At 31.3% G+C, this 15,731-nt stretch overlaps 1 protein-coding gene across 1 annotated transcript; it reads right to left on the bottom strand.

The window, feature by feature from the left end:
• Positions 1-682: 682 nt before the first annotated feature.
• On the bottom strand, positions 683-15,723 carry LOC114339554 (WD repeat-containing protein 61). The gene is made up of 7 exons (XM_050642556.1): positions 15,397-15,723; positions 15,215-15,342; positions 14,987-15,153; positions 8,823-9,052; positions 6,503-6,690; positions 6,269-6,446; positions 683-798 (listed from the first exon to the last, which is right to left on the bottom strand). The coding sequence occupies exons 1-7, from the start codon at positions 15,397-15,399 to the stop codon at positions 709-711; spliced, it is 984 nt and encodes a 327-aa protein (XP_050498513.1). The 5' UTR covers positions 15,400-15,723; the 3' UTR covers positions 683-708.
• Between the last annotated feature and the right edge of the window lie 8 nt (positions 15,724-15,731).

Below are 15,731 nucleotides of genomic sequence, written 5' to 3'. Positions count from 1 at the left end.
TCATCCTTTACAACTCAAATCTGCAACATCTTTCCCCAAGTTCCGTAAAATGACAAAAGCTCATCTATCTAAAAGACCATATTATTCAGTAGAAGAATTTCTTAATGAAAGAAATGCTAAGAAATTACAGTAATGTACAAGTAACCAAACTTATCTATATTTGGGTGTCACATGCAGCAGCTTAAACTTATTAGTTCCTATATCTATAGTTTACTTTGTTGTATGTTCACTTTGCAATTTCTATTAATTGTTGCAATACATCGATTTTGTTTTTTTTCTTTACTTTATTAACTTATATTTTGTATTTTTTTATATTCACGTTTTATCAAGTGACAATAAAGCATATTTCTATTCTATTCTTACTTTATTACGTGTACATTTATAATATACCCTTTATTGCTTGGATTACCTTCGGTTTCACATTTCTACGGTTTAATATTTCCCAGATCTTGTTACGTGGAGCACGATCAAAGTCCACAAAACAGAGAAACAACTTACTTTTATGCTCTAGGCCTTTTTTTGATAGCTGCCTCACCGTAAATATAAGATCAGTTGTACCTCGTCCTGGCCTAAAGCAGTGCAATATTATTGAAATAAAATCAATATTATTCAGTAACTTGGAAGGACAAGGAAATTGAATTATGTTTTGCAGGAATAGACCATCAAAGGCTAAACAATTAAGCGCGTTAAAAAATATAATTGCTAAATCTAAACAGGACAACTATATACATTGATACTTTTATCTTCAGATACTGAAAGAATTTTATTACTATCTGGGTTATATGTCACGCCCCATACCTAAAACCGAATAATATTATTAGAAGTTGAATTTGCACATTTTTTTTATTACATAATAATGTTTAGTTTTGTATAAAAATGAGATTTCCAAAATTTCACGCTTCAAAAACTCATAATAAATTAGAAGTACAAATTTAAAGTTTTCTGCGGTATAAAATAGTTCAAACGACCCGTGACGTCACATAGTTTAACTATATGGTTCCGTTTATGGTTATATTTAGGTATATTCTTCTGCTTCTTCTTTAGTTTATTAGCCTCCACCTACTTGGATATTTGGCCAGCTCGTCGTCGCGGAATAAAGGAAAAATATTTATATTCTAATGACATTTATCGTATGTCATTGTAATAATAATATATACCAGTTTGTTGAGATTGGAGTTTGATATAGTTATTGAAGAAAAGAAGAGAAGGTTTACTATGGAAAATAAATCCATTTTGTAAAAATGTAAAGACTGAAATTGTTTTGTACACACTTATGACAACAGGAAAATAGGGAGAAGTGTATTTTTGAAGTGTGTAAAATAAATAATTCCTAGCTGAGCGCTTTCGGCTTACAAAGCGATCTTCAGAGCTATGGTCAAAAGGTTCAAAATACCAATATGAAGAGAGATGGATCGCATGAATGATATAAAAATACTTCTATTTCTTATGCAGTTTTTTTATTTGATGGAAAAAAACCTTGTCTGACTGTTGAAAAAATGCTCAACTTTGCTGTTGTTTTTGAGGTCGGAAAAGTTTTTTTTTTTTTTATAATTGGCTTTGGCATGAACCAATTAGCCAGACTTATTTTTTATTTATGAAATATAAAGGGAGCATTTTTTTTGATCCAATATAAATAAATTGATTTTTCAAATTCTCACACCCTAGGATAAATGTTATTGTGTTAGTAAAATGTGTGTTTCTGTTTAGTGCATTTTTTTATATGTATATTTTTTTTTATTTTTTTTTTAATTATATTTTTGTTTTTTTTAATGCTTTATTTATGTAGTATTTTGTTTAGTTTTATTTCCTTTTTTTTCATTGTTTTTTTTTTGTTTTTTTTTTATTTGTTTATCATTATTTTACTTTTTTTTTAACTTTTTTTTTAATTATTTTTATGTTAATTTTTTCGTGAACACACTTACAATAATATTTTGTATCGCAGAATTGCTTACAATGGTGTTAGTTTTTTACAATTTCATTTTGCAACGAATTAAATGATTATACAAACATTGATATAAGTTAATATTATTACTAAAAATTATACAATTTAGACTGGTTGGCAAACAGAATTTGAGATTTACCATTTCTTCGAAAAATGATTCTATGCTCTTCTTATTTCTTGAACATTCTAGGATTACATGGTTCATATCACCAACTTCTCCGCATGGACAATATGGGTTTTCATCCAGTCCTATTTTATATTTGTACAAAGGAGTCATAACATGATTAGATCTTATTCTGTTTATTGTAACAATGAAGTTTCGTTTGGTTAATTCATGAAACCAGCTTTTCAATGGTATGTTATTTTGGTGGCCGACATAGTTAAGCCCTGTGACTGATGAATTATATTCTTGCTGCCACAATTGTTTTAAATGTGAAGTAAACTTGGAGGTAAGATCTGTATATGGAACAATATTGGTGGTTAGATGGTAGCCTGTGTCAGTGGCTGATTTGGCTAGTGTATCCACTGCATCATTACCTTTTATTCCTGAGTGCCCTTTAATCCACACTACAGTTATTGTTTTCCTTTGTTTTGTTGCTTCAAAGATCAGTTTTAATATTTCTGCCTCTATGTTAGTAAGGTTTTTCGATGATTTCAAGTTTGTTATTCGGTCAACTGCACTTTTACTGTCAGTGAATATAACATGATTCTGTGTGTTTCTCGACTGGACGTATCTAAATGCATTTGCTATGGCAATTGTTTCGGCGGTATATATGGAACACTCATCTGGTAGCTTGAACTTGTAATATTGGGAAGAGTTTGCGTCATAAAAGGCACAGCCTACTTTTCCATTCAACTTGGATCCGTCAGTATATATGTATTGGTGTTCAGGCCATCTTCCATTAATGGTTTCTAGAAAGTTTTCTTTTGGGTCCAGGTAGTATGTTTTTATATGTTTTGAAAAGAAAACATGGGGAGGTTCGGTGTAGATAGGTATAGTTTTGTTGATAGACAGGGAGTTAGAGATTTGTGCCAGTGTGGTATAGCTGTTTACTAGGAGTGGAGTAGCTTTTGAGTGCCAATATGGATGGGTGAGTACTAGGACAGTGAGGTCGTGAATGTTACGAAGATAGCTGGCTTCTTTGGATATGGCTTTAGCCATAAATTTATGACTAATTAGCTGCCTTCTGAAAGATAGTGGAGGTTCTACAGATTCGACTTCTATAATATTTATTGGGGTAGATTTAAGATAACCAAGACATATTCTCAAACTTGTGTTTTTCTGGGTCTCTATTTTGTTTCGGTGAGTATGTGCTGCTGTTCCATAGAGGTGACTGCCATAGTCTAATATACTTCTAACCATTGTTTTATAGAACAGTAAAGGGGTATTTGGATCTGCTCCCCATTTGGTATGGCAGAATGCTCTCAAAATATTCATAGCGTTCTCGGTTTTTTTTATTGCATGGGGGATGATATCTTTCCACAGTAATTTTCTGTCTAAATAGAGTCCAAGGTATTTAACACAATTTTTGATTGGAAGAAGATATGGTCCCAGTTGTAACTGTACTTGAGTTATGTCCCTTTTTTTAGTAAAAATACACACTTCAGATTTTTTTTCAGAAAGAATTAAGTTGTTTGAATCTAACCAGTGCTTAACTGACCATAGGTTTGTGTTTAAAATGTTCTGACAATTTGAAATAGTAGTACCGTTGGTGTAGATAACTATATCATCAGCAAACTGTATCATATTCACGTTATTCAAATTTACTTCGAAGTCCATTGTATATAGTATAAAAAGTAGCGGGCTGAGTATGCTGCCTTGAGGGAGTCCTAAATTCGATGTTCGGGATCCTTGAAGATTTTGGTTTAATTTTAGTGAAAGTCGTCTATCGGAGTATAGTGAAATTAAAAATGAACATATTTCATGAGGTATTCCTATTGATGTCAGCTTATGGTACAAAATGTTTAAATTTACGTTATCAAAAGCCGAGGAAAGGTCAATAAAAACTGCAGCTGTATGTTTTTTTATTGTATATCCTGTCAGTATATCTGTAACGAGAACAGTAATAGCTTCGAGAGTGGACCTACATTTCCGGAAACCATATTGTGAGTTTGGTAGGATGTGTTCAAATTCTAGCCATTGTTCTAATCGATTCTTTATTATTCTTTCCAGAGTTGTCGGAAAAGTTAAAACATCTATTACAAGCACAAAGGACTTTCACACGAAAAATTACATTACATATAACGAATATTTGATCATGGTAAGGTCAAGAAACCTTATCATTTGACGGTGCGAGCATGCAGATTCTGTGTTATCCATGCAAAGAGAAATCTAAAGGACAGAAGTCCTATATATCTCTGTAATAGGTACAAAAGCAGAATTCTTGGTAGCAACGTTTAATCTGAACCTTCTACAATTTGCAAGGCAAACATAGCGATAAATAGTAGACATGGGAGAATCTATGATATGCATTCTACACCTGTCTACTCATCTAGGTAAAAATTCAACAAAATTCTGCTTCCTAGTACTCAAATGTGAGTAAAACTAAAGTAAGGAGAGACAGCTTAAGATTTAATTTGTTTCGGGGGCTACCATCATCAGTTGACCGACCAGCTTCTTCTTCTTCAGTGCCATCTCCGCTACGGAGGTTGGCAATCATCATAGCTATTTTAATTTTTGAGGCAGTAGCTCTAAATAGTTGTTTTGAGCTGCATCCAAACCATTCTCTCAGGTTCTTCAGCCATGAAATTCGTCTTCTTCCGATGCTTCTTGTGCCATCTATCTTTCCTTGCATTATGAGTCGCAGGATGCCATACTTCTCGCCCCGCATCACATGTCCGAGATACTGTAGCTTTCTTTCTTGAATTGTAAGTTCAACTTCCTTCTCTTTACCTATTCTTCTCAGTACTTCATTGTCCGTAACTCTATCTACCCCAGGAAACCCTCATAATTCTTCTATAGGTCCACATTTGAAAGGCGTTAAGTCGTCTTATTGTCTCTACATTTAACGTCCATGATTCCACTCTATAGTATAGTACACTGTATACGTAACATTTTGTTAGGCGTACTTTAAGAGCTGTTAAATCTTTGCTACATAGGACCTTTTTCATTTTCATAAAATTAGAATGTGCTTTTTCGATTCTGACTTTGATTTCTGCAGTGTAGTCATTATTTTCTGTTATAAGTGTTCCTAGGTAAGTGTACTTTTTACTCTTTCGATCTGCTGGCCCTTTACTATCAAGATTTCGTTAGTATTATGGTTGTTTTTACTAATTTTCATAAACTTCGTCTTTTTGATATTGAGAGAGTCCGTACTCCCTACTACACCTTACTATTTTACTCATGAGTCTTTGCAGGTCTTGTCGGCTATTATTACTGTATCATCTGCATATCTGATGTTGTTAACTAAGACTCCATTTACTCTTATCCCGACTGTTTCATCTTCCAGAGTTTCTCGCATTACCTCTTCAGAATAAGCATTAAATAATAGAGGTGATAGTATTGTAATGATGCCCCTCGAAGACGCATCGGCACTAGAACCGTGTGAGTTTCACAGTCCGCGCGGAAGCCCCACTCATTTCCACTTCTCCGAAACAACATAGGCAGAGGGATATTTAAGGATGCCACAAGCAGAGATTCTCCAGTCTTGAAGCGATAGCTCTGGACTCCACTACCAGCCAAGCGAGGTGAGCTAGGCAGACCGACCTGAGTACCGAGGCACCGTGGTGACGTGATCTCGTAAGCTAAGACAGGCCAACTTGAGCAGCAAGGTGTACCGTGGTGAGGTAATTTGCGGCTCATAATTAAACGGCGGCAAGCGAAGCGAGCGAGCTCCCGATAAATTCATATATTTTAATCGCGTGACTGTTTTGTAAACTTACACTGCACTGAGGTGTAAGAATATTTCATATTATTGTTAATTTTGCTCTTCTTTTACAGATGTCTATCCAGGGGATGACTTCGTTGCGACTCGGCGACAAATAGAATTATATTTTATTTTTATGATCTGTAATAATAATTACATCGAATATATTTATTTTGTTTTAATCTGTGTTTTACTGAGTCTGTCGTCTTAGAAGAACTGCCCATCACAGTATGCAGCCTTGCCTGATTCCTCTCTTTATTTCCATTTCCTCCCAGATACCGACCAGCTACCAACATCATATGTTTCTACTTAATAGAGTCATTAGAACTGCCTGTGGTGTACCCTGAAGCAAATTAAATCCAGCAGTAAGCAAAAATTTAAATAATTACTTGCTGTTGGACGCACCAATCTTAAGCTGTCTCTCCTTACTTTACTATTGTAAAATATGTATACTATTTACCTGATCTGTATGTTCATTAAATGTATGAAGACACTGTCTGGTAGCGACATCCCAAACTTTTACCGTTTTATCGGAACTGCCAGAAACAAAGTTCTTGCCATCAGGAGAAAATGCTACACTAAGAACCCAAGAAGCATGGCCTGATAATGTTCCTATCAGACGGGTTTTTTGATCTCGCCTAGAATTAAAAAAAAAAAATAAGAATACATAAAACAAAGCTAGGGATTTACTTACACATCATAAAGTTTCATATACCCATCATCAGATCCTGTTAGCAGTAGTTGGGAGTCAGGAGAAAAGCAAAGAGAACGGATGGGCATAGCGTGACCTTCTAATGTGTGCAACAGTTTGTTGGCTGCTACATCAAATATATTAATAATGCCTTCAATAGCTCCACTTGCTATGTATTTTCCATCTGGGCTCTAAAAACAGTATTTGAAATATTATGAAATAAAAAAAGTATTGAAAATGCCTGAAAATAAAATATATCATAGGCAAAAAGTATATACATGCGATGGATAGTCAAAGTGATTCAAGTGGTTTCCATGGATTTTCATCCAATCATAAAAAACCTAGAAAATACAAGAAAACCTTTCCGACTGTTTATGTTTTCTGGTGTTTCTTGTAGCATTTCTTTATACTGATCTTTTTCTCCTCCTCTACTGTTATCAGTGGGGGCATATACTCCTATTACAACTATATCTCTTCATATTCATTTCATTTATAGGTATACTGATTATTCTTTCATTCATGGTTGTCTAATCTTTGACATCTTTATAGTTTTTTTCTTATTGCTACAGATATCCTCTTTTTGCTCTTTGGTTTTTATTTACTCCTCTGTAGTAATGAACACATTTTTCGTTTCCTTGACCATTTTTCTTTATTTCAGTAAGTACTGCTGTGTGTATTTTCCATTGTTTTAGTTCCGTAAAAGATTTTTGGAATCTATTGTTTATACTCTGTACATTCCAAAATCCTAAAGGCACAGTATAAAGAGGGAGAGTAGAACCACTCTCCGAAAAATTGGAAGTAAAATCTCTAGTCGCACATGGCGACCGCACAATGTTCTTAGTCGCTTTTGCCCCACTCGCGCATTGCTAGTCGCAAAGAAACGTACGGGTTTTAACTGGGAAAACCCGCATCCACCACTGGTGAATTATCAATTGCGTACTGCCGGTATTACTTTTTGAGATCAAAGTGCCGACAGAGAAGTGGTTTTACTGTCCCTCTTTATACTGTGCTACAGGTATAAATTGTCCATTTTAATAACTGAGTTCGTTTCTGTCCAGTAACCCAGGCTTTTTATTGGGATTGTTAGTTTATACTTTTATTTTTCAGGTGCTGAGGAGCTAACCAAACAATCTAACCCTCCTGTTTTCTCATGCAGGCTTAAGACCTGTCTACGGCAGAGTTATTTTTAATTATTTAGTTAGTTTTAATTTATTACTGCACATTTAAGGACATATTGACTAGAGGACATATTGAGAATTTAGCTGACTCAAATTAACAGATATGTTTTGTAGGTGAGACATTGGCAACCGCAACATATGTTAATTGTTACATAAAACTTAGTATTATGATTGAAGGTTATACCTGGTGGTGAATTAGAAAACGGGCCATAGGAAATTCAATGTAAAATTTTAAACTGTTGAATTCCTGCTTCCCTAATTATTTTACACCATTTTACATCAAAACACATGAGAAACTATTTGTAGAGGATTAAAATCTGTATTGAAAACAACTGTTAAAATTGTTCTACGAATTAAACATATTCCAAAATTTTGTAAAAATATAATAAATTTTTCACAGAATCACGCCAAAGTTAGGCCACACGCAGTGCCATAATGTGTATCGGTTGCGTTCGGTCACAATGAAGTTATAAATATTAACAATATTTGAACTGTCAAAATTTTTATTTTATCATTTCTTGTTTAAAAAATAATAAAATTGATAAGATACCCTCAGTTGAGGAGAAAGTATTAATAATAAAGATGTTTTATTCAGTCAATAGTGTGCACACTGTCAGTTAAATAATAACGTGAGCTTAACTTTTACACACATACCAACTATGACAAATGTAGGTATTTTTCATAATTTTGGAATGTGTTTAAATCATAGAACAATTTTAACTTTTGTGTTTAATTCAGATTTGAATCCTCTACAAATAGCGTCTTATGACTTTTGATGTAAAATAATTAGAAAAGCCGGAATTTAACAGTTTAGAATTTTACATTGAGTTTCCTATGGCACGTTTTACGATTCACCATCCTGTATAGCCAAAGTACAAATTTGGCTAATAAAGTCAGGGGCAATCAGATTTTTCTGAATTATCTCAATAATTCTCAACATGCCTATAGTTCAAAAATATGTTATGACTGAAAAAAGGGTTTGTATTAATACATATCATAGGTAGTACTAGATGCCAAAAAATATACTACACAAAAAATAATACCAAAAAAATATAGTGCACAAAAACATAATAAAAAGGAATATTCAGTAAGATAAACCTTACAATTGTAAGTTTCAGATATTACACAGTATAATATGCACTTACATAAGCTATGCTTAAAGTAAATTTTCCTCGAGTTTCAAAAGTTTGTTCAGCTTTGGCTGTTTCAACACTATAGGCTGTAATTTTTCCAGATCCAGAAATAATGTATTTATCATCTGGACTAAAAGCAACAGTCCAAAGATCTACAGGGCCCACATCAACATTTGCAATCTTTTCACCCTTCTCCAAATCCCAAATCCTCATACTTGAATCTAGGGAGCTTGATGCACATACTAAAAATATATATTTACACAGTATAAATACAGAAGATCAACCCATCAATACAAAAATATATCCACAGAGCTTAGTAATTGTTTTGCTCCTATTAACCCTCCAGTAGACAAACAAAATAAAATTGCAAAATGTATGAAGCCTGTAAGAACCAAAATGAAAAATTTTGAAAAAAAAAGCTAAAAATGAAATAAATTTTCCTAGACTATATCGAGGGGTTCCAGCGAAAACCTGATAAATACCAAAATTATGAAATCCGGTATATTTATTGATGCTGTAGTAAAAACACGTCTTCTATCACTGGTAAATGTTATTATTTAATATTTACATTTTTAAGCACAATAACTGATAAAAACCAAACATGGTAAAAACCGTTAATTCCTATTTTTAAATAACACCAAACCGATATATAACGTTACTGATAAAAATACTTTGTTGTAAACATATTTATAAAATGAAAATCCGGTAGAATTATTTATTTTCTTTTTCCTATGTAAAGTTACTAATTTTATTAGAAATATTTCTAAGATTAATTATTTATATGGGAAATAAGCCACAATTAAAATGAAAAAAATAATTTTATTAACGTTTCGATGCCCAAATCGGGTGCCGTTGTCAAAATACAAAATATTACTAAAATAAACAAAAATGTTGTTGCTAAGCAAAAAAATTCTTCTAATAATTTATTTAATCTGACTCATTTATATTGGCAATTCAGACATATATTATACATTTTAAAGCAGAAGATTATTTCAAATATTATTACCATAATTGTGGCTTATTTCCCATATAAATAATTAATCATAAAAATGCCACAAGGAAATAGCTTCAGAACAACAAATATTTTTAAGTTAAAAACAGATAATTAATTTTATTGGAGATAAAGATTACAAAATTGTTCATTTTGACAAAATATATTCATGCGAAAATCCAATAAAGAAGTTTAGACTATGATAGTTTATTAAATTTCAGTACACTTTTTTCCTGCGAAAACTCAATAAAAAATGGCGTAAATTAGAAATTGCATATTACGAAAACAAAAAAAGGCGGTTAGGGGCCATATTTATAATGAAAAACAAACTCAGAATTTATACTCAGAATAATATACAGTTAACTTTTATTTTATAATTAAAAAAAAATTAAAAATAAAAACCAATAAAATCAAATAATGTTATACTTATCCAATAAGGTAAAACCCGATAAATATCACGTTTTATTTTTTTTTTGTAAATACGTTTTTATAAATTAAACTTAAAATAAATTATTCTAACTAAATATAAAATTCTCTACCATTTGGGTATAACAAATATTCGATAAAACTTCCTTTGACGATTTTAAATCTTCTTCAAACTTCCTAAAGTCTTGTTAGTTATCGGGTTTTCTCTTGAACCCCTTCATTGTTAATTTCTATAACTGTAGCCTCTACTTATTCAATATAATTTATTGCAATATTCAAGATTTATTAGAATTTTGAGTAATTTTTATAAATTATATTTTTATTAGTAGAAAAGTAGTAGATTAGTAAAAAATTATAAAGTTTAGGTTGTACTTTCATATTGGTGAGGCTTGACAGGCCTCACCCATCCATTGGAGGCTTAAATATTAATAACAATGCTATAATTTTGAGTTTTTCAGAAAAACTACTGCTTGAAAAGCCACTCAGTTTTTCATATATTTTTGATGATAAACAAAAAATTGTAAAATCAATTCATTATTTGATAGACCTGAAATTGGTCGCTGAAGTAGACAAATTTAGTGTACATTATATATTATGTGCATTAATATTCGATCAAGTACAGATAACTGAGGATGGCAGTGAGGAGAAGCAACTGAGAACCTCAGCTAGTAGAAGGAACTACGGAAATGGATAATACTTGCTAACTTAAAAGCATACTTCTCCCTGTCGCAGGTGTTTGGATCCAAAGACATCCATAGGGAAGTAAAGCCATAGAAAGCATAGCAGAACTATACAGGGTGATTGATTAGTGGGGTAAAGCTCAATAGATCCGCTATAGTAATAGATAGAAATAAAAGTTAATAACAGAAATTTTAGCCACCTTTGAGATTCACATTACAAAATTAGTTAGAATATTACAGGGTGTTCGATAACACAGTGGAAGACCAAACTTATGTTTTTTTAAATGGAACACCCTATATTTTATTTTAAATTCGAAATCCTGTTAACTTCTCTATCACAAAAATATAAAGGTTTGTTATGTTATACAAGGTATTTACAAAGAAAACTCCCTGTATAAATAAAAATAAGCAAAACAGCAATGGTTTATTAATGCCATATTTTTTAACATATTGTCAAAATTTTCAGAAATTATCGGTATTGCTAATTTTCTTTATATCAAATACAGGGTGAGTCAAAACGCAAGTACATTATTTTCTCAGTAATTTTAAATGGAACACCCTGTATTTTATATCACTATTGAAAAGTACCATTACCGTACTTTAATTTTTAGATAACATTCCCTATATCTAAATTTATTAGTTTTCGAGATATTTTCATTTTTCAATGGACCAGTAGCGTGGCCACCCAAATTACCAGAATTTAGTAAACTGGACTGATTTTTTTTGGATTACGTTAATAATGAAGTTTATAAAATACCTCCAACAACAAGGGATGAGATGAATAATAGAATACAAAGTGTATTTTGATGTGTCAATTTTCAAATGCTTCGTAGAGTAAGTAGCTCATTCAATGATCGTTTTATGCGTGCATAAATGTGTTAGGAGGTAATTTTGAACACCTTATGTAATTAAATATTAAAAATATTTTATTAAAAGTATCTTCTAATTTTTTCAAACTTTTTTTTGCAAAATGTATTACTGATAAAATATTTTTAATTCTTTATTTGTTACATTGTTACATTTACGTACAAAAGTAGAGTTTAATTATTGTCTTCACAAAATGTTGTATTTTGTGTTTGTGTGATTTTTTGTAAAAATTTATTACTATTTTTCTTTCTTTATTTGTTACATTTACATAAAAAAGTAGTTTTTAATTGTTTCAAAAATGTTGCATGTTGTGGTTGTGTTTTTTTTTGTAAAATGTATTACTAATAAATTATTTTTATTTCTTTATTTGCTACATTATTACATTGCTTACCGGATTGATAATCAGTAATAGTCAATTGTCAATTTAGTCAGGGCTTACATAAAATTTAGATAAATTTAGACACCTAAAATAATTTGCTCTGAAAAATGAAAATATCTCGAAAACTAATAAATTTGGACATAGGGAATGTTATTTAAAAATTAAAGTACAGTAATGTTACTTTCCAATAATGATATAAAATACAGGGTGTTCGATTTAACATACTGAGAAAATAATGTACTTTCGTTTTGACTCACCCTGTATTTGGTAAAAATAAAATTAGCAATGTCAATAATTCCTGAACATTTTGACAATAATAAATAAAAAAATATGGCATTAATAAACCATTGCTGTTGTGCTTATTTTTATTTATACAGGGAGTTGAACTTGTTACGATTTTCATACAAAATTGGTTATAACTTTGTAAATACCCTGTATAACATAACAAACCTTTATATTTTTGTGATGGAGAAGTTAACAGGATTTCGAATACAAAATAAAATATAGGGTGTTCCATTTTGTCGCCTTAGTACTATAACTTGATAACTCAAAAATTTACGTTTTTGAGATAACTAGTTCACAAGATGTATTTTATTTGCCTCTATATTGTGTAAAAAGTTGATAAATAGCTTCAAACGGGTTAAGTATTTATTTACGATTGACGAAAGTTGATAAAACTCAAAAGCCGCTAATATTCAGTGTTAAAACTTGACAAGATATATGTTATCAACCTATTTTTTAATAGAAATAATCGTGAATATGACGTATACTGAATGCTATAATTAGGTAACTCCAGTTATCTAGTTGTATCACGTGTTTTTCTGAAACCATTGAGCTTACCACGTAAATGCTATCTTTTTATTCGGTTCATGTTAATGCAAAAATACTAGAATTGTTAGCAGATCTTGCAACCCCCATGACAGAGGGCTAATTTTCACCAAAATAATGCTTAAAATATTAGTTTTGTTAAAAAGTTCACTTAGATGCAACTTGGCATGACATGCAACATTACCAAATGTTAACATTATGGTAGTGCTAAAAGTTGATAACTAGAGAGCGGAATATATGAAACACAACATTACCAAAATATGACCATATATATGCATTACTTTTACTACAAATATGCAGGTATTTTTTCTAAATTTGTCTAAATATGCAAATGCATATTAAAAATACTCAATATTAAAACAATATATTAAATATAAACATTTATGTTTAAAAAATTCAACCTACATTTATGTTTAATACATATTTATTTTTCACATAAAAACAAATGAAATGACACACAAAAACTGATATTATAATTAAATGAAGAATCTAAATTATAGTATGAATTTATAATCAAATATTTTTCAAAATTTTCAACTAGCAACTTTTGCCTTCTATCACTAAAAACGTGTTTGGACACAGAAAAAGTTCGTTCTACATCTACTGATGTTATAGGACAATATTTTAATTTAGGCAGTAAACTAATTTCTAAAACATTTTTTAATTTATTTCTAATTATAATCCCTGTATTTCCGAGAATTTTTTAAAAGCGAATTTGTCGAATAAAAACACTCTTTCCAGCAAACTTTCTTTTGTGGGACATGATGCTTTTGTTTGTCAGTTCCTCATTTAAAAAATGAAATGTGAAAATGAATGTAACTTACGAGTTTGGAACAAGCCTTGCAAAATACTTTGTCTCCACTTAGCTTTAACTCGGGAAAACACTTTATCCAAGTACTTTTTTTAATGGTAGTTATATTTAAATTTAATATATACCAATCACTTCAAAAACACTAAATACGATACAATGTTTACTTTAAACAAATGTTGGCCGGAAACTGACAAAATAAATATTAGACCCTTAAAAGCAGGTAGGTACCTACGACTTGCTACGCTAATAAAATAATATTTTTCTGGAAACACCCATAATTGTTAAATTCAGGTAGTAATGGGAAAGTCCAGATAGATAATAATGAGCAATAGATAGATAAATAATGAGCTCGTTCATATCGAAGTTATAAAATTCCAACTAAGAGAGGAAAATTTTAAACTTTTATATAATTTATTTTTAAAATATGCATAATAAACGTGTTTAGCTTAAATATGCAATGTTGTGTTTGTTGTCTGAAAATATGCAATATATGCATCTATATGCACTTTGCATATATTCCGCTCTCTATTGATAACTTTAATTTTTCATGTTATTTTCCATATTGGAAAGCAAATTTGCACCGTATTCCTAAATAGATCAGTAGCCAAAAAGTTAAGTAGCAGTATTTTAGAGCTGCAGAGTGAATTCCGTATTTACCAACATCATGGGAGCAGCACAAATATCTTAAAAATCTTTAAACCCATTTATTTCAAAACTACTAATTTCAAGTTATCAAGTTATAGTATTAAGGCGACGATTTAAAAAAATGTAAGTTTGGTCTGCCACTGTGTTATCGAACAACTTGTAACATTCTAACTAATTTTGTAATGTGAAGCTCAAAGTTGGCTACAATTTTTGTGATTAACTTTTATTGCTAGCTATTACTATAATAGCGGATTTATTGAGCTTTACCCCACTAGTCAATCACCCTGTATTGGGATGTCGACCAGCAGAAAGACCAAGAAAGAGGTGGATAGACGAAGTGAGAACTGATGCTAAAGAGATATTGAGAGTGGATAACTGGAGGAGAGCAGCTAGGGACATAGATATTGGAGGCGGATGCTGGGGGAGGCCAGGGCCTGACTTTGGCTGTAGCGAAATGAAAGAAAGAAAATGTTCGATCAGAACTAATGCATTTTCTCATGCTACCTCCTACAAAACTATATTTTTAATTACTTATAAATAAATACTTACATTTGCCATTATGACTGACAGCTACTGACACAACTCCAAGAGAATGGCCTTCTAGGTTATGCTTAAGAACTAGACGATCATCCTGCAATTCCCAAACTTTAACTAAATCATCTACTCCACCAGTAACAATATAGTCAATCGGAGGCTCATCTGATAGAATTGAATCTCTGAAATAAATGTAATGATAACAGTATTGCAATGAGGATATTTAGAATATAACGGTAATACCTGGATTTCTCATCGTCTCCTTGATTGTCGTCCTCGGATTTTTTCTTCTTTTCGGGGGCATATCGGCCCCAAAAACAACTCCAAATACATTCTTCATGAGCATTTTCATTTTTGTGTAAAACCGAATACTGAAAATACCAGTGACTTAAAATAAACTCTATTCAAATTCAGTAAACACTTACCATATTTATATATTATTTTAAACGGGGTTACTAACTTAAATTAAGTTTTTCTTATAATAAATCGGCATTCACAATCACAAAGTAAATAATGTGGTTAAGTTTACGGTTAACGGTTGTCATCAATGACGTATGTCACAACAGTTACAGTTCTCTCAGAATCATCTTCTTATTACGACTTCTTCTACGACTGAAATCCACGGTTGTGAAAAGTAATTTTATTGATTTTTTATTTAATTTTCAAAGCAAAACTCTTTTATCACAGTTTAATTATTTTGCGTAAATCGTACTGATTAAAATGTAACAAAATTATGTTAAATGTGAAATTATAAATTACA

This window comes from Diabrotica virgifera, chromosome 2 (genome assembly GCF_917563875.1).
Source record: "Diabrotica virgifera virgifera chromosome 2, PGI_DIABVI_V3a".
Lineage (NCBI taxonomy): Eukaryota > Metazoa > Arthropoda > Insecta > Coleoptera > Chrysomelidae > Diabrotica > Diabrotica virgifera.
This window is presented reverse-complemented; position numbering and strand designations above follow the sequence as displayed.